We start from the raw sequence: 18,541 nt of genomic DNA on the forward strand, positions 1-18,541 counted from the left end.
TTGTTTTGTTTCATTCTTTGGCTCAGAGCAGCTTCTAAGACGCCAGACTGAGCGACCTTCCCTTGCTCAGTGGGAAGGTCACAAATACTTTTGAAATAAAATACATACATGTATGGCAACTGGATGACGTGACATATAAACAAGCGTAAAGTAAATGAATTAAAAACTGCTATTTCTGTTTTTTAATTGGCAACCCTACAAATAAGCTAATTAAGAAAATACTGTTTTTTTTTTTAATTGTACAAATATATAGAAATGGGCTTAAATATGGGGCAGTGGTGAGCACTTTCAGTATGAAGGTCCGGTTTCAAATCCCAGCTGCGACCTTTCTGTGTGGCATTTGCATGTTCTCCTTGTGCATGTGTAGGTTTTCTTTGGGCACTCTGGTCCCCCCCACCCATAATGGGTTATTCTAAATTGTCCTTAGTTGTGCATGTGAGTGTGTGTCCCAGCAAAAGACTAATCCTGTTCAAGATGAACCCCACCTTCGCCCAACAGTAGCTGCTGGCCCCAGCAGCCCCACGACCCCGAAAGGGATTCCGCTGATTCTGAAAATTGATGGATTAATACGAAGACTGAATTCGGTTTCCTGATATGTCATCATTGTGGGTCATCAAAAAAATCGATTAAAAAAGTTTCAAAAATTTGCTATCAACCAGTCATCACACTCGCTGTGAAGTAGGTCAGTTGAGATGCAGAATGGCCAATCCAACATCCTCTTATACAGAAGTCACTGCACATGCAGGTGATTGAAGTGACTTTGAATGTGGAACAGTTTTTGGTGCTAGTATGAGGATTTCTGAAACTGCTTAACTACTGGGATTTTTTAACCCTCTACAGAGAATGCTCTGAAAAAGAGAAAATGTCCAGTGAGCAGCAGTTCTGTGGAAATGCCTTGTTGATGTCAGAAGTCAGAGGAGAATGAAAATGCAACAGTAACTCAAATAACCCCTGGTTACAACTGCAGAAGAACACATCCAATTTTGAGGCTGATGGGCTACAGCAGTAGGAGAACACACCGGCCGCCTCTCCTGTCAGCAAAGAACAGGAAACGGGCTACAATTCACACAGACTCGCCAAAATTGGTCAATAGAAGGTTTAATAAACGTTGATGTTTGATGGGTCTCCATTTCTGCTTCGATAGGGGCTGAATTTGGTGTCAGCAACATGAAAGCATGGGTCCATCCTGCCTTGTATCAATAATTCAGGCTGGTGGTGGTGGTGTAATGGTGTGGGGGATATTTCTTTGACACACTTGGACCCCTTAGTACCATTTGAACCTGGCTACAATGTCACAGCCTACCTGAATACTGTTGCTAACCAAGTTCATTCCTTTATGGCCACAGTCTACCATCTTCTGATGGCTACTTCCAGCATTAGGATTAGGTACACCTCCACAGTCACCGGATCTCAACCCAATATAGAACCTTTGGGATGTAGTGGAACGGGAGATTGGCATCGTGGATGTGCAACTGACAAATGCAGCAACTGCGCAATGCTGTCATGTCAATATGGACCAAACTCTTTGAAGAATGTTTCCAGTACCTCGTTGAATCTATGCCATCAAGGATTAAGGCAGTACTGAAGGCAAAAGGGGGGGTCCAACCTGGTACCAGCAAGGTGCTGGTCATTTCAAAAGTAGCTCGCATGCCGAAAAAGTGTGTGCACCCCGATTTAGAGTGAGTTTCAAAGCTAAGTCTGGCTGCTTAGCCCCTTGACCCCTGAATGAATTTCCTGCTATGAAAAAAAAAGATCACAATGTTTTTAATTCCATGTACAGTAAATGCTAAATTAACCCCAAAGAACCCAGACCCAAATAAAATTTTGTAGAATATACTACAAAGCAAATGGACCACAAAACACATTTCGGATATTTTTCTGTCACACTGATGTCACCATGGGTTCTTAAGGTTTTGAAGCAGAAGTGGTTCGATGCACATTTGCATCAATAGCCAAGGGGTTAAAGTAAAAAAAAAACAAAAAAAAACTGTCAACTCTGTTGAGTAAAATGTTTGTATTTTTTTCTTATTTTCCTGCTTTAAAACACCCAAACTTGCTTATTTATCTCACAGTGACTAGACTAAAATGTGCATTTAAGAAGACACAAAGACAAATCTGGATTTTCAGGAAATGTCGTCAGCGTTTGAACTTTAAAGCTCAGAGGTTCTCCTTGGAAACTCTTCCAACAAGGTCAGAATAAAATAGACAGCGCACAGTGTTGGGTTACAAATGAGTCATTTTTATTTTTTTAGTGCAACATCACAACAAACAATTTTCACATGAGGTATTCAAAGGAATTTTCTTTAGTTGTTGATACAAAATGCCCCACCATGATTGATGTTTAAAGTGTTGTGTACCTTTTTTTTTTTAAGCCTTTGGTTGGTTAGCCACATTCATTGGTATGTCTAACACATTTGGACAAGAATGGCACGGTAAAGCACGGTGGGTCGAGTCCAAGCTGAGAAAACTCAAACTCAGTCAAACATTTGCCTCAGCTCGTCCCCCTTTAAAGCTTTCTGTGTGGATTTCTTAAATTCCTACTTACAACAGTGGGATCAAACAGTATTTCAACTACACTAAACATCTGGAAATAACAGGGATGGTAGGGGATGGCTTACAAATGTGGAAAAATAGCTTTTGTCTCCTCTGACCTTTTTCATTTCAGGATGAATTATTGGGCTTTTTCTCTGCAAGTTAGGGAATTCTTGCTTTTGCAAAATGAGGAGCAGGCAACGTTGATTACAGCAAGATCCTCCTTGCTTGGATTGTCACCTCCTTTTTTTTTGGTCTTGAGAATGATTTCTATATACAGAACATGGATCAATGGGACTCGAACGTGCTGAAGTAAAGCTTTGGCTGGACGGGAGCCTTGTTCGGCTCCTGGTACAGATTGTTTCCAGCACATTTGGTTTGGAGCAAAAGGCATGAAGAAGAGACGGATGCACAGACAAGATAGATAGATAAACGGACACCCTGACAGGACGGATTCTTTGGTTAAGGAATATCTTTGCCACACAACATCTCACACAGTTGAGGTAGATGGGTAGAGTCTTCATGTTCACACTGGGAGAACGCTGGGATAGACACAGAGACACTGGGAGAACAGAGACAAGAGACTTCCATTTGTAGACAATGCCCAATGTCAGTTTCTCAGTTCCAGCTCAACACAACCATGTTTTATGTAACATAAATAATCAGCACGTGGAATCCCACTGGTGCTTGTTTGAATCCTCTGAGTGCTACGGTAGGTCTGACAGTCAACTGCTAAAACTACCTAGAATACATGATGATTCAGCAGTTACCCATTTCTCCATCTTTGGTTGGTTTTTATTAATTATTTTTCCTTTTAGACATAAAAAAAAAAAAAATTTTTTTTTTTTTTTGCTTTTATTCTGAAAGAATACATCAGTTTCCAGTTGAGCCATTTGAATATTTGCTCAGCTGCCATGCTTGCCGCCGAGTCAAGTCACTAGGGGGTGCCGCAGGCTAAAAATGGCTACGCAGATCACCTGCAGCTCCCAAATGTAGTCACTTGTCCTCCTGCTTCCTCACAGGGAGGCCAGAGCTGTCCTGCTTGACATGGAGCAGAAGGTGGCTCCAAACAAAAAGCGCTGTCTCTATTTTAGGCCTCCAGTCAGAGAGACAAAGGGAAGCCTGAAAGGTGTCACCTCAGCTTTGATACAATGAGCAGGGGTCGACAAAACAGCCTCCCAGCTCTTTTATTTTTAATTTTTTCACCCCTCTACAGACTCAACAGCTCACCCCTGCCACTGCCCCCCCTCTTTGCTCTCAGCATGCTTACAATTGTTACTCATTAAAGTTTAATTCAGCTCCATGCCCCACAACTCCAGCACCTCCTCAAACAACAAACCACCCCTCCCTTTCTACCTCGACACATACACACTTTACCACCATTCTCCTCCTGGATGATTCACCGTCCTCTCTGATCTCCCCCCCACCACCACCACCACCCTTTTGAGTGCCCCCTGAAGCCCACAGGTCTGGCCAACAGCAGGCCTCAGACCAGATGCCCAGAAAAGGAGATGGGATAAAAAATAAATAAATAAATAAAAAGTCTCGCCTTTTGAAGTCAGAAAAAAAGTCGATGGCCTCTTTCATGACCGCTCATCTTTCAAGTCCATGTTGTGAAGGGGGCTATAGGCATACACCCCCACCCAACGCTAAAGACGGAAAAAAAGAGAACATTTTTAGACAGAAACTGAAACCGTGTCTTCCCCGCTTCACTTTGGCAACCCTTACATTTGGGCCTAAAAGCGAGAGCCCGGGTGGCTGGCACTTGATTTACAATTCCCTTTCAATAAAAAAGAACCATTTGTGCTATGCAAACTCCTCAGAAAACCTCCAAAAAACTCCCAGAATTGATCCACAAAACTATTCTAGGTTGAGAGGAACACCCTACAACATTTGAGACATTAAAGCAATTAAGAACAAAACCAAATCTGAGCATCAGAGGCACAATACTAAAGATTAAGGGTCTCAACGAAACCAGAAACGTCTCATAAAACCAGATTAAAATAGTCAACCCTTAGAAGAAAACAGGATTGATCCCTCTAAACTACACACATAGCTGTAGAGGCTGACCATTAGAAGCATCTTGGAACTGAGACAACTGGCAGAAGAGCTTGGCATGTGGACAATGGTCACACTGAGGCGGAAGTAGACAGAGTCGTCTGCACTGCACTGGGGAGGAGGGAGATGGTGATCACGACCATGCATTTTTAGCCAAGCAGACACAGTAGGCATGTCGGCGTGCGACCTTAACAGACTCGCCCTCAACCTCGACCTCGGAGGGTCTCCAAACGGGTGACGCGCTCTGCTGGGCGGCATCAATCTGAACAAAACTTTACAAGCAACTTGTGAAACAATGGGATGCCACATCATAATTATTGTCATTATTATTCATAGTATTAATAATAATTAATATATATTATCACAACATTCAAACAAGCTTAGGCCTTGGCATTAAGAGCTGACAGCAGAGACATTTGCAGGAATTCCCCCTTATTCTACAAAAAAACAACCAAAAATTAACCCAAAAACAAGGAGGCCAGGCCTTTAAGATAGAGATACGCAACAACACGGGTTGGATCGGGGGGGGATCAAGTTCTGGGTTTAGGGATTCAGGCCGTACATTCAGGGAGGCAATGTTAATCTTTGGTATTACGATGGGATTCTACAGCTAAAAGTCCCCATCAGAAAAAAGTCTTCAGTTTCACACAGACATACAGAGCATTATTAAATAAATACTTACAGTATATAGATAGCATAAATAAATTACCAAATAAATAGGGAGGGTAAAAAAAAACAACAACTGGTAAACAATAAATACACAAAGGCAGAAATAAATAGGATGATCAGACCAACAATTGCATTTGAAACATTCTGTGGTTGATTGAAGTGTTGGCTAAAAGGAGGCGTGTTAAAGCCGTTCCTTTGTGGACCAAAAAAATGACCTTGTACGTCAGCAGGGCTAAAACAAACTGCCCCGCGCTTACAACACGTTTCTATAAATAGAGCGATGTGCTTGAAATCTGTACAAAAAGAGCAGAAAGAATCACATTCCTCCATTTTCTAGACATCTGTAAAAAAAGCCTTCAGAATGGAGCCGAGGTGTGTACAGTTACTTGGAAATGACTTGGAAAAAAATACTATGTAACTCTACACTGTCAGGCAAACCTCTTCCCCAAAGGTTTTTCCCTAATTTTTGTATTTCTCTACGCTTGATTTTGAATGGCCGTCGAGCTTTTATTTTTGAAGCTCCGTCAGAGTCTTAAAGCTAATCGGTTGCACCAACAAGTCCGGCTCTGCATCCCACTTGTGGTTATTGATTCTGTCCTGGCGTACGTTGAGATGCACTGCAGCTACCCCCCTTGAAACCTCTTGATTCATTCAAGGCGGGGGCCATTTTGGGAAACAAACAGAAACGCTCCTGTGTATGGTTAATGATTGACAGCTGGGATTCACAGACGCTACAGGACCCTCCTGATTATTCCGGGCTCCAAACTTGGAGCAGCGCCATCCTGGGAACCATCGCCATGGAAACACAAAAAGAAGAATTGGGTTCTCAAAACAATAAAAAAAAAATGTTTAAAAAGAAAAAAAAAGGCTTTTCCTCTTCTTCTGGTTTGATTCTTGAGGAAAAATGAAATCATACTAATAAAGATTAATGTCTTTGGATGATGAACACTTTTTGGTTAAAAAGTTATACGATGGAGCTCTCCAAATGTGAGCAAATGGCATCTCTTGATTCTTCACGCTTGGAGAGATGACAATAAATCTGAAGGAACATTAAAATATGGGTCCTCCTGATTAGTTAAACCCTCATTAGCTCTAATCTAAACACTCAAAATAGCACAATGAGATGGCGTTGATGTGAAGGTGTGACTCCCTCTCTGAGTCAGATCATCTTTGCACCATCGACTATACAAGCAGGACCCCTTATCCCGCATTCATCTCACCCTAGGCATCGCTCTGCTTTGTTTCAAACAGGCAATCAACTTTGGTTTAGAAAATGCTCCTTCTTCTTCCTCTTCTCCATAAAATCATCTATGCCAGCTTGTTCTGTCACTCCTTCTGTAACGAGGAGGACATTTGTTACGGCTGATCTCTGCCTAGACCAGTCTATGTGCCTCCTTGCTCCCTCAGCGCCCTCACTAACACGCCACCCAACATCACGCAGTGCTGCAGGACACTGCAGAAGAGGAGGCGCTGGAGCCCGAAGAACCTGTGGAGGAAGGGCGGCCCTCGTCGGCCCACTTGTTGAGGTTGCGTCGACGGGCATTCATGAAGAAGTTGCTGACGGTGGAGAGCTCCAGGCCCAGCTGCTGGGAGATGGTGACCTGCAGCTCCTTGGTGGGGCGGTGGTTCTCCCTGAAGATGGCCAGAAGTGTGCGCCGCTGCAGGTCTGTGAAGACCAGCCTTGTGCGCTTTGGGCCCTGGTTGCGCTCCATCTTGCTCTGCTCCTGCTCCTTGCGCTTGCAGGCTGCAGACACGCGAAGAGAAGGTAAATTAGAGAAAGGACAAGTGAAACAGGTTCGCTAACAGACTGGCTGCCTAACTAGGACAAATGGATTAAGAGCGGGAAAGTGGATTTGTTAAAAGAAAACAGATTGGCTAAGCAACTTTGATTAGTTGAAAGAGATGAATCAGCAACTCGTTTCATTCTGCAGCAGGAAAATCAAGATGTTTAGCTTTTCACACGGTGCTGCCAGCCAGAAGCTGGAGGCTGACGCTTTTTTTTTTTTGTTCCCTTCAACTACTTTTGGGAAGTTGTCCTTAGTTATTTCAGGTGGAGAATTCATCAAGTCTGTTTTCAAAAAGACATTCTGTTGCCAAAAATAAGCAGAACTGTAAATGTCTCATTTTGCAGAAAGCAATAACATACCCGTCAGAGCTTTTTCCAGAAAAAAAAGCCTGAAAAGGAAAAATAAAATCGCAAAGGGCCAGGGCAAATGTAAGGGTTTGCTTCCTTTTTATTGTAACTTTACTTTTTTATTTTTTATTTAAGGCATACATTTTATCTTCAAAGAGGAATTCTTCTTTTTTTTGTTTGTTTTTTTTGCTTGGATAAGACCATTTGAAAGCACTAAGAAAATATATTTCAATTTATCTTTATTTACATTTTCATTTTGACCATTTTGATAAAACGTTTTTTTTTATTTACAGCAAAACAACAATGTAGTACAGTTTATGTGGCTATGTACACGTTTCAAGCAAATAATAAACTAAACCAGGTTAATTAAAAGAAATGAGCAGTAAATTAGCAAAACGATGATCAGGGGATGGCCCTTTATACCCGTCTTTAGCATTCATATTTCTCTGAATCTTTGGTCCACAGAGGATGTAAAGGTTCATCGTTTCTTCCTGGAGTCTTAATGTTGATGTTTTATTTTGACATGACGGATATTAAATTATTTTTCCTTCTATTTATTTATTTATTTATTTTTAAATAAGCTTCGCACACATCAATCACAAACTACAAACCCAAGGTCTGGGTTAAACACCACTGTAGCCAAGGCAGCCTGCCCAATTATATAATCAATATTTGCTCATGAAATAGTCTGATATCTAAAAATAAATAAATAAATGGGAGGGAAAAAACAGCCAGTTTGGTTCAGCAACAAAGAGGAGAGAGTGTGTGGGCTGAGCTCAGCTCCATTTTGAGTTTCACACGAGCGTTTTGAATTGCGGCTGTGTGTTTCTCTGCATATCCATCGCTGAACCCTTCACCTCCAACACGCTGTAATTCTGTATTTACAGGAAACACAACACCAACCTCTGCCTTTGTGTACCAAGCCAACTCCCCCCTCACCACCACCACCACATCCCAGCTCCTTATACCACCCCCCCATCCTTCCTCAATCCATCTCCCTCCACTTCCTCTGCTTCCATTTTACCGTAGCAGACACTTCAACATCATTAGTTTCTCATAAAAGTCATTTACATGTGGCGGCAGCCGGTGAGTAATAATCACTTTAGGTGGAACTAATTTATTTTCTATTTAGGGAAGGATACGTCAGGGAAACACGCCGAGTCTGCACTGCTCCCGGTGTTCAGAAGCCTTAAGTGGACTAAAACATATTTGTGGGGAGTCGTGCAATTACCTAAATGCACACTTTTAAAAGGCTTCAATCAGCACTGCGTGGCTGTCAGGCGGCTGTTTTGCTGATGGTATCAGATTAGTTTTAAAGTGTAAGCACTGGTGTGTGAGCACATAACCCAGCAGGGCGTGCACAACAACACACAAATAAAGGCAGTGACTGCCTGTGAGGGCCTTTACTCTTACAGATGTTATACACCCTTTATTGACTTTTTTTTTTTAAATCAATTTGTCCTAATTGCTTTCAGCCTTTCAGAAACATGCAAGCATTGGAAATATCGAAAATTTAATTTTGGAGGGAATTTAAGGAACTTTTTTGCGAAAAAATAAACGAGGTGTGTGATGCCAGAAATGATTTAAATTCGTGCAAATATGAGCAAGTGAACCCCTCAGTACACATGTTCATGCAGCAAGCATCCATGCAATAAAGCAGCAACACTGCCTTTGCTCGCCCTGCAGCTCTCTCACGTTTAATTGATTGCCTTACAGCTTCTTATTGAGAAACATCTCAGGGCTGCTGTTGCTGTTTACTGTATGACCGCCTCTTCACTCCTCAAGCTCACAGCAGCAAATTTCATTAGCAGAGTGCTTAAGTGTGACCTTACTGCAGCCTTTCCCATTTTCCACACGAGTGCCGTCACAACAGCAGCATCAGACGCCACGCTGGGAGCTGTGCGACAGCGGCTCACCTCCAGGCCTCCAATACTCCAACATGCAGCTCAGATTGTGCAGTTTGAGTAAATCTCACACCTTTGCACAGAAGATTTGTCACTTTTATAGTGTTTAGATCTCACTGATGAAGGCGGCAACTGAAATTATGAATATTTAGCTTTCCAAATCTGCATTTTTGATGGGTTTTACACCAACTGCAGCCTGGTTTGGGAGCTTGGACTGAACCGATTGAAGGCGTGCAGAGTTGCATGCTCAGCTCATGTAATTCTGAAAGGCATAACATGACAGTGGCGGCCAGCTTGCTTGTATTGTGGATTTACGGCTAGTTGGAGGAGTCGCCGCTGCTCTCCTCCGCCTCCATCCCATCCCGGCTCTCCCTTACTGACGATCATAACGCCGAGCATTAAGTAAATGCTTCCTTATGCTGTAATCATGTGTAAAAGGCTCACAATTACCATGCTATAAATCCCCGGTACTGGGGCTACTCTTTGAGACATAAATATTCCCCTGTAGGCTTCTTATGATCGTGGGAACAGCCCCCTAATCATGATGTATGCCCCTGTCTCGTGTTGCTGAAACGTGATCGAAAGCCCTTTCCCTACCCCCCGGCATATGAAACTACAGGCTGAACACCCCCACATCTTCCCTCCCTCCCTGTCCTTTCCTTGCCCCCCCCCCTCCAACCCCCCACCCCCCACTGATTTCTTGGGCCAGGGGCTGATAGAAATTATTGATTAAATCTGTGCAGCTCAGACTCCTCGACCCACAGAGGCTGGTTAACCCCTTCAGCGCCGGAGTGTGTATGCGTTTGTGGGGGAAGCTGCAAAAGTCCGATTAAAACAACAACATCAGGCGAGGAATGGCCAACGGTCGCTTTCCTGATATGCAAACGGGCCGGCTTTGACCTCCGAGGCCGCCTCTCACCCCCGAATGTACGCAGCAAGAGACGGACAAGGCTTTGTGGCTTTCATCACGGCGGGGGTGGTGCAGCCAGCCGCATTGACCTTTCTTTTTCATTCAGACCTTTAGTCAAGGGCTTCGGCCATCATCTTTAAAGTTATAGTCTCTGATCCCTCCCCACTCCACCTTAAGTGTTCGGGCTGTGTGGTCTTTATCCTGCTCTTCTTCTCCTCCAACTAAATCCTGATTGCCTCCTCCACAGCCTCAGGTCGAGCTTGAGATGCATCTCTTATTCAGTGCAGTAATCCATACACACGATTCGCTGCAGATGAATCTGAGGGATCACCTAGTTGGTGTCTCCGCTGACAGACGGTTATTTAAAAGACAAAATGGCAGCAAGTGCATTCCATAATTACTCAGCTTTGGCAGAGAGCTCTGCAGCAGAGACACAGCTATGGAAATAGCAGGGCGCTTGTGGCGGATTCTGAAGGGCTTTCTATGTATTTAGGCGAGTGCTGCATTAAGGAGGATCATCTTAAAACTTGAGGCGTGAAGCAGAGAGCTGTCTTCAGACTGTGGAGCACGGGGGCAGCGCCGCATTCTAATTCCAGTCTCGATTTGCCGATGCGGCCAAGGTGTGTGTGGGCAAAGCTCTTTCCCATGGAAATCAATAACGGCTTGTAATTAAACAAAAGGGGGCTGGCCAGGGAAGAAAAAAAATCACAACAACCCCCTTCGGAAAGTAGGTTATGTAGAAAAGTGCCGAGCTGTCCAAATTGCGGCTTTGCCAACTACTAAGTATGCAATTTCAGATTGTGTGGGAGCACAGAAGCATTGTCAAACACTAGCACACTTCTCGGTGTAGGCTTTAATATTTTATGAGTTTGATTGATTGGCTGCTGCAGCCGTTAAAATAATGTTTGTAAAGATGCTAAATAAAGCAGATTGCCCAAAAAAGACAAATGTCTCCTTTATCATGGAAACACACAAAAACTTGCATACAGAGGCTGATGATTAGATCAATCAAAGAGCATTTTAGGCAGAACAAACCCTGAAGATAACTCAGGGATTTTCTTGTGATTGCTGTGACGTTGTGCTGAATGGAGGATGTACACATGTGCTCTCAGAGTTGAACAATCAAAGATCAATAATTGTGAAGGGATTGCAAGAGTGCACAATCATTACCTATGAACCCTATTGTGCTGTTGGGCTTAATCAGTCGAGCTGCTGACAGAGAGCGAGAAGCGGTGATCAAGTGGGCAGGCTCTCACACACGTACAGCTCACAGACCCCCGCAGCGTTGAACCCTCACACACACACACACACACACTCGTCTATGCTCATCTTATATTACTGTGTTCACTTGGATTTCTCTTTGCGCTCTGTGTATCAGATGGGCCCTCGGTCCCCGTGGGGGGACAACACTGTAACACGGCACTGTACAGCGTGCTGTCATGTCTTCAATCCACATCCCCAAAGAATATTAAATGTCAAGCAGCAGGTTACAATGTGCCTTTCAAAACAAAAATCTTTACTCTGTGTAATCTGAATAAATACAATCAAGTCTGCAGCAAATCATCCTAAAAAAAAGGAAATCTTGGCAGAAGATGTGCCTAAAAATTGAACCCATCTCTATTTTTACTTTCTTTTGTGCCAAAAAGGGAATTCTTAAAATTAAGTGAAAACCACCTACTTTCCAAATCCCACAGACCTGTAAGGAGCTGCTGCCAACTGAACATTTGTATTTAGCCTTGCAGTAATTGCCCCAGTGATGACGTTGATAAAAGACGCCTGGCAACAGCTCAAGCCTCATTTGCATCAGGTATCTTGCCAACTCAACTAGAGATGGACACTGAGCAGATATAAATCACCTCACACAATAATCAATTGCTTCAGAGCGGCATATCTGCGCAAATTATTTCGTGGGCTCAGAAGCGATTAAATTGCCAAGCGCTGCTCTTCATGGTTCATTTAAGAAGAGGGCAAATGTCTGTGGCTTTTTTTTTTTTTTTTTTTTGCTACTGTACAAATCAATAGGTGCTGTTTGGGAGCAAAGTAAACAAAGGAGGAGAGCATATGGCCCTTTCTTGCTCAAATTGGCCTCAATGTGCTGCTGAGTTCTTATTATCAATAGCTGATGAGGCTACAAACAAACCAGTGGTGCACTTGCAGTGCGAGCAGGAGTGGACAGTATGATGCTTGTTCTTTTCCTGGTGTATCAGCCTGACCTGCATACTGATTGCAGAAGAGGAGACTTTTTTGTGAAGAAGAAGAAGGGGAGTTGTGTGTGTTTTGTATGTGAGGGAAAAAGCATGTGTGAGGCAAACACAGAGCAGATCTTACCCTCCAGCCGAAGTGAGGCCATCCTTTGAAACTCAGGCTCCTGCAGCCAGCGGGACATCCTCTTGAAGGTCTCCCGGCCAGACTTGAGCTTGCCCCAGGGCTTGGGGTTCCTCAGGAGGTCAGACAGGGTGCCCTGTGACCTACACAGAACCCTCTCAGCAAAGATGGCCTGGGGGATGCTGTACCTCTTCAGCTCAGTGATGATCCTCTGGGCCACGTCCCTGGTGTTGATCTCCTCTCCCCCGTTGCCCCCGCCACCCTGGGAGCCTGCCAGCATACCCTCGCCGGGCGAGGAGGAGGCGGACGACGACGAGTGCAGGTGATCGCCCATCTTGGAGGCTTGCTGGTTGGGGTGGTGGTGAGGCTGGTAGTGCTGGGTGTAGATGTGAGGGTGGTGGCTAGGGGTGTGCTGGTGAGCCTCCATCTTGTTTAGCTGATGGCCCACAGACACGTCACCTCCTCCAAGGCCTGGGGGGGACATCTCTCTGGCGAAATCTGATGTCCGGCAGAAGAGGCTTCCTCCGTGGACGTCATAGCCGCTGTGCAGCATTTGACCTCCATTCCCATTGGGACTGTTGCCCAGACTGCCATAACTGTGCATGGCGGGGCTCAGGCCTGAGCCAGCAGAGGGGGGTGAGAGGGTTTGGGACATGGCCACCTCCTTCCCGTATGGGTTGTAGAAGTTGGTGCCAAGGCCTCGCTCCTCACGCATGAGGGTGAAGCTCCCGATGACGTTACTGACGGGGAGGCAGGGGTGGTGGTGATGGTGGTGGTGGTGAAACTTGTCATCGAAGGGCTGCAGGGGGGTCAGGGTGGTGTAGGTGCTGCTGGAGCTGGACGGGGAGTCGCCACTGTAGCCTAGAGCGGACATGGAGTGGTCAAAGCTGGTTGGACGGGGATCCAGTTCCAGAGACATGGAGGACCCCCCCAGGGGGGGCCTGGGGAAGGCGGCTGAAAGGTCCCGGGAGTGCAGCATGGCTCTGCCGTCCTGGCTGTGGGCCAGATCAGCGTGGCTGTGCAGGGACATCTCCCCTAGACCCCCATCCATCTTAAACTTCAACAAATAAAAAGCTTATTTCCTGCCTTCTTGTGCTCTTCTCTTGTTAATGTTGTTGAACAGCCAGACCAACAGTCTGGAAGGTCTCTTGTTACACCAGACTATGGATTTATTGATTTGTGAATTAATTGATTTCCGGGCTTATGGGGTGTCTAATTAATTATCTGATAACGTTAAGTAGTGTGTTCAAAGTCCCTCAAACTCCCCAAAAGGCAGTTTGCAGCAGCATCGCGCCCCGTGACTGGGGTTTTCCTCCTTTCTTTTTGTATTCTCACTTGGGCATCTGCACGCCGCGTGCGTCTTTGGTTCGCAGCTGTGGTCCACGGCAGAAGCCTCGCTTTAATTCCTGCGTGAGACGAGACAGGCGCGATTAATCTTTGCATTTCAACTTTCCGTGGCTGTTTTAATAAAAGGAAAACACAATTATTTGAGCATCCCTGCAAAACAGTTTGCGCAGAAAAAATTGTAAACAACAATGAAAGAAGCCCATGGTGCACCCCACCCCCTTTCGAGGCACACTTCTAAACACGTTGATCATAAAAATTATTTTCTTTTAGTGCGTTGTTTACCCAAAGTTAAGATTTCATAATACGCACCAAATTATCCGAGTTGTTCTGATCCACGAGGCTATAACTATCGCGCGTGATCCGTGGGGCTGAAAATGTTTGGGTTTTGAAAGAGATTCGAGATCCTACCTTTAATTATCCGCGTCTCAAAGCGCGTCCGCGGCTGTCGTCCGTTCTGAGCATCTCTCTGTCTGAGCAGTCCTGCAGATTCTCCCAACCGCTCCACTGCGCTCCGAGGTGCAGCCTTTACCGAAGCCAGAGCGCAAAAAACATCCGCGGGAACCAATTCTGCCTCTGCTTTATCTTCCTCTACGTTCTTTTTTTTAATTATTATTAGTATTTTTCGTTATTTCAATTTATGGGTCTTTGTTTCCCTCCACGAAAAAAAAATCTCCGGGTCTCTCCTCGTGTTTTCCGCTCAGCACTAGCAGCGCTCCTCTTTTTCTTTCATTATCTCGTGAGATTTTCCTCCTCCTCCTCCTCTTCCCTCTGCCTGCCACTTCATCGATCTCACCACCAACTCTTTCCCCTTTCCTCCTCCTCCTCCTCTCTCTCTCTCCCTCGCTCTGCTCACAGTGCGTCACGGCCTTAAAAATCTGACAGATGTGCGATGAAATTCCTTCTCCAATTAACCCTTTCTCTCCGGGGGGGGGGGGGGGGGGGGACGAGGCTGGAGGGTGGGGGGGGGGGGGGGGAATTAAGCCCCTCCTCCCCCTTTTCCCTTATAACCCCACAGGTTATGCCTTCTTCAGCTGATTGCGTGCATGAATTATGTGCAGACATGCTGCTATTTCTGCTGTTTATCGCGGCTGATCGATGCATTTCAGAGCGGATTGTCCATGTAATGCCTCTTCTGTCAGTGTGCAGCAATATCATAGAAAAAAATGATGAAAACGGGGAGCAAATATTAAGTCACATCTTAAAAACTACTTTTAATCTGCAAAGTTTAAGAAATGTATTGTAAAATGAAAAAATGATTTCAAGAATAAAAAGTGAAAACCTCCAATATTGCGCGAAAAGCCTAATTTTCTAAGTGTTCATTCGTGGGAGCTTTTTCGTGTGTTGTTCTCTCCTTTTGTCCCACTCTTGTTGGTTTTAGACAAATGTAAACCTCACCTTTCAGGATAAATGCTGTCAAGTGGCGGCCTCGCTTTGCCCGCCTCTTAATCAGCACTCAGCTCCATTCACTCACCGCCAACACTTCATTCTGGAAAGTCCCTCAGTCAAATCAATGCGACTCCCTTTTGATTTCCAAAAGACCCCTCGACCTGCTGCTGCTATTGCGCACGGCAGGCCCAGGCGCGTGCGTGAGCTTAGGCATCCGCAAGTGTGAGCGTTTTTTTTGTGCGCATTAATGTCCAAAATCTAATTGGAAGTGTTTTGCGTGGATACTATTGTGTGCGCATACACGGGCTTGCTCGTGCATGTTTGCGCAAGCACGGGCCTCCGAGACAGACAAGAAGCAGGGAGGCAGCGCGCATACTAATCACATCTCACTGTCAGTTTAATTTTTTAGAGACGAGCAGTTCTTGCGTTTGGAAAGAGCGAAGCGCCGCGCGGTGTGGGACCGCCGGCTTCCCGGAACAGATGCTGCCCTATCGATCCGCCCCGCGCGCGGCCAGCACGGACGGATGCGCGCATTGGTGGCGAGTGGCTTCTGATAGAAAATGTTCGACGGCTACAAGCAAGGAAAACACGAGGTCCATCAGAGGTCGGGGTGAAAGTTCACCCTCTGTGGCTGCAACATCCGCAGATTGGCACGCGCGAGGACGTCCACAGCATCACGCAAGGACAGCGTCTCCAATACCATAGGAGAGATGATGCAAAATATCGTTTCGATTTATTAGATCAACTTTGTAATCTCTTGATCAGCAATAATAGGATTGGAGGCATTAAGGCTGCTCTCAGTCACTCTCCTCAGCAGCATTACAGCAAAGCATTTACATTTCAGCCATTTAGCCGATGCTCTCAGGAAGGAGGAAAACGTGGGATCTTCAGTTCCTCCATTACCAAACACAGGCAATAAATACACGGAGAAGGAATTCAGCTTCAGCCGTTTAACTGCAGACATGCTGTAGAATAAGCTTTTAATCTAAACCTGAGTGTGTTTACATTTTAGCCTTTTAACTGATGCCCTCATCCCGGCTGCACGACAAATACTACAAGCAGCCAACAATAAAAAGGTCAAGGGTCAGGGGAGCATTACAAACACCTCAAAATGACCACGCACGCATGAGGAGAATCAGCCAAAGGTCTGTTTTCTGCATCGATAATGAGTGGAGAGAGAGAGAGAAAGAAAAATGCCCCCCTCCCTCCACGAGCAACCGAGATTCCACCACGATGCTTTTCAATATGCACACAATCATAAAAGGCAGGAGAGAGAAAATGTTTTTGCTTTGTTTTTTTCTGTCGTGAACGTCGGAGGCCTCCAAACACCCCAATCTGCAGCATGGAGAAGGAAGAAACAGGAACTGAAGAAACAGGAACTCCCTCATCAACCCCCCACACCCACTAAAAACGACGAAAAATAGAGGAAAACATTCGGCTTAATCGCTTCACTTATCGCGAAATTGTAATTGATGAATCTGGAGGTACAATGAGATATCGACGCCTGTGCGTAAAGCAGCAAAAACGGAAGTGAGCCTGCGTCTGTGATGATGCTCTGTGCCGCGCACGAGGCTCATCTGTGGAATTAAAACGCTGCTCCTGCTGCAAATGAACGCAGGGGTTCATCTGAAGATCATTTAAATAAAGTATTGTATCATAATTCCCATTTTCAAAACGCAAATGATGCATAAATGAGTTTCTAAAACATCCCTTGTCCCCTCGTCTGCAGAAAAAACAGAGGTTTGAAAAAAATCAGAAAACACATCTAGTCCAGTTTTCAAAAAGATTTATTGTCATAATCAACAATACAGAGTAAACATTTGCAAATGAAATAAATAGTCATATTCCCCTTAAAACTAAACATACAGATAAATAACAGTCAAACAAAAAAGTTTACTTTTGATCGTAAATCAAATATAAAAAAACTGCAGCTAGGACTAACGTGCAGCTTTGAAGTGACAGAAGTTCCTTTTTTAATTAGACAATTCAATAAAAAATAATGTTTTGATTGAACAAGAACTTTTTATTTTTATTTTTTAAGATCATTTACCTGTTATAATTTCAGTTTCTGCGCGCATAACTGCACGAAAATACAAAAGTTAGCACATTTCAAAACTTACATTTAGCATGTAGTCAACAGAGGATTTAAGTCGGTCATACAAATAATAACATTGAAAGCAACAACCACCACAATAATTTGGCTAATATATATATATATATATATATATATATATATATATATATATATATATATATATATATATATATATATATATATATATATATATATATATATATATATATATACATATATATATATATATATATATATATACATATATATATATATATATATATATATATATATATATATATATATATACATATATATATATATATATATATATATATATATATATATATATATATATATATATATATATATATATTTTTTTTTTTTTATCTAACTCTTATTTAACTTACTCAAAAACCTCCCCAAAACCAGTAATTCACCTTCATCCATTAAAATGAAAAAATGAACTGATTGGTTAAAGCTCAGGTGGGATTATTTGCTTTTAAAGCTTCTTCTAAACTTTTTTTTGCCAGCTATAAATAACAGAATTTATTACATTTTCTTCAGTAATGCTGATTTAAAAGAAAAGTCTGCTTAAAAAAAGACAACGTTTAAAAAATGGAAAACGTTTTTGCAAAATTTAATGTCGCATAGACTGCATTTTAAGCTCTAACATAATAAGCATAAGGAATGTTTGGAAAATTTTATTTTTTCAAAATAAAATATATTTTTAATTGTAGTGTTTTCTGACATCATTGAATTTATTTTAGTAATTCACAAAAACAGATCTTTGGCTAAAAAGATGGAGTTTGACTATAAGCTTGGATTTGAAATAAACGATTAGAATTATGTCCATTGAAAATCAGTAACATTTCCAATTATTCTTTTAATTGAAAAAATGTAGAAATCTCTTCCTGTTTTTGGAGACCACACAGTTTTTTTCTATTCCTCTTTTTTCTTGTTGTCAACTCCCTTTTTCTGACCAATCGATAAAATCAGTGATTATCACAGAGCTGGCGCTACGCAGATCACTATGTGAGCAATCAATATCTGAATTAATGTTGGCCAGATTGCGTCTAAACTGAAAGCTGCAAAAAAAAAAAAAAACAATACAAATGTATTAATGAGGATAAAACGATAGAAATGAACGTGGATGGAAAGGTATTAAACCGCTTGTGTTAACCCGCAGGACTGCGTTAACC

At 43.3% G+C, this 18,541-nt stretch overlaps 1 protein-coding gene across 1 annotated transcript; it reads right to left on the reverse strand.

Moving 5' to 3' along the window:
• Positions 1–2,218: 2,218 nt before the first annotated feature.
• LOC101165421 (hepatocyte nuclear factor 6) lies at positions 2,219–14,730 on the reverse strand. Its single transcript, XM_004078346.4, has 3 exons — positions 14,288–14,730; positions 12,536–13,938; positions 2,219–7,003 (listed from the first exon to the last, which is right to left on the reverse strand). Exons 2-3 carry the CDS (start codon positions 13,581–13,583, stop codon positions 6,693–6,695), a joined length of 1,359 nt encoding a protein of 452 aa, XP_004078394.1. The 5' UTR covers positions 13,584–13,938; positions 14,288–14,730; the 3' UTR covers positions 2,219–6,692.
• Positions 14,731–18,541: the final 3,811 nt, after the last annotated feature.

This window comes from Oryzias latipes, chromosome 16, assembly GCF_002234675.1.
Source record: "Oryzias latipes chromosome 16, ASM223467v1".
In the NCBI taxonomy this organism is placed as follows: Eukaryota; Metazoa; Chordata; class Actinopteri; order Beloniformes; family Adrianichthyidae; genus Oryzias; species Oryzias latipes.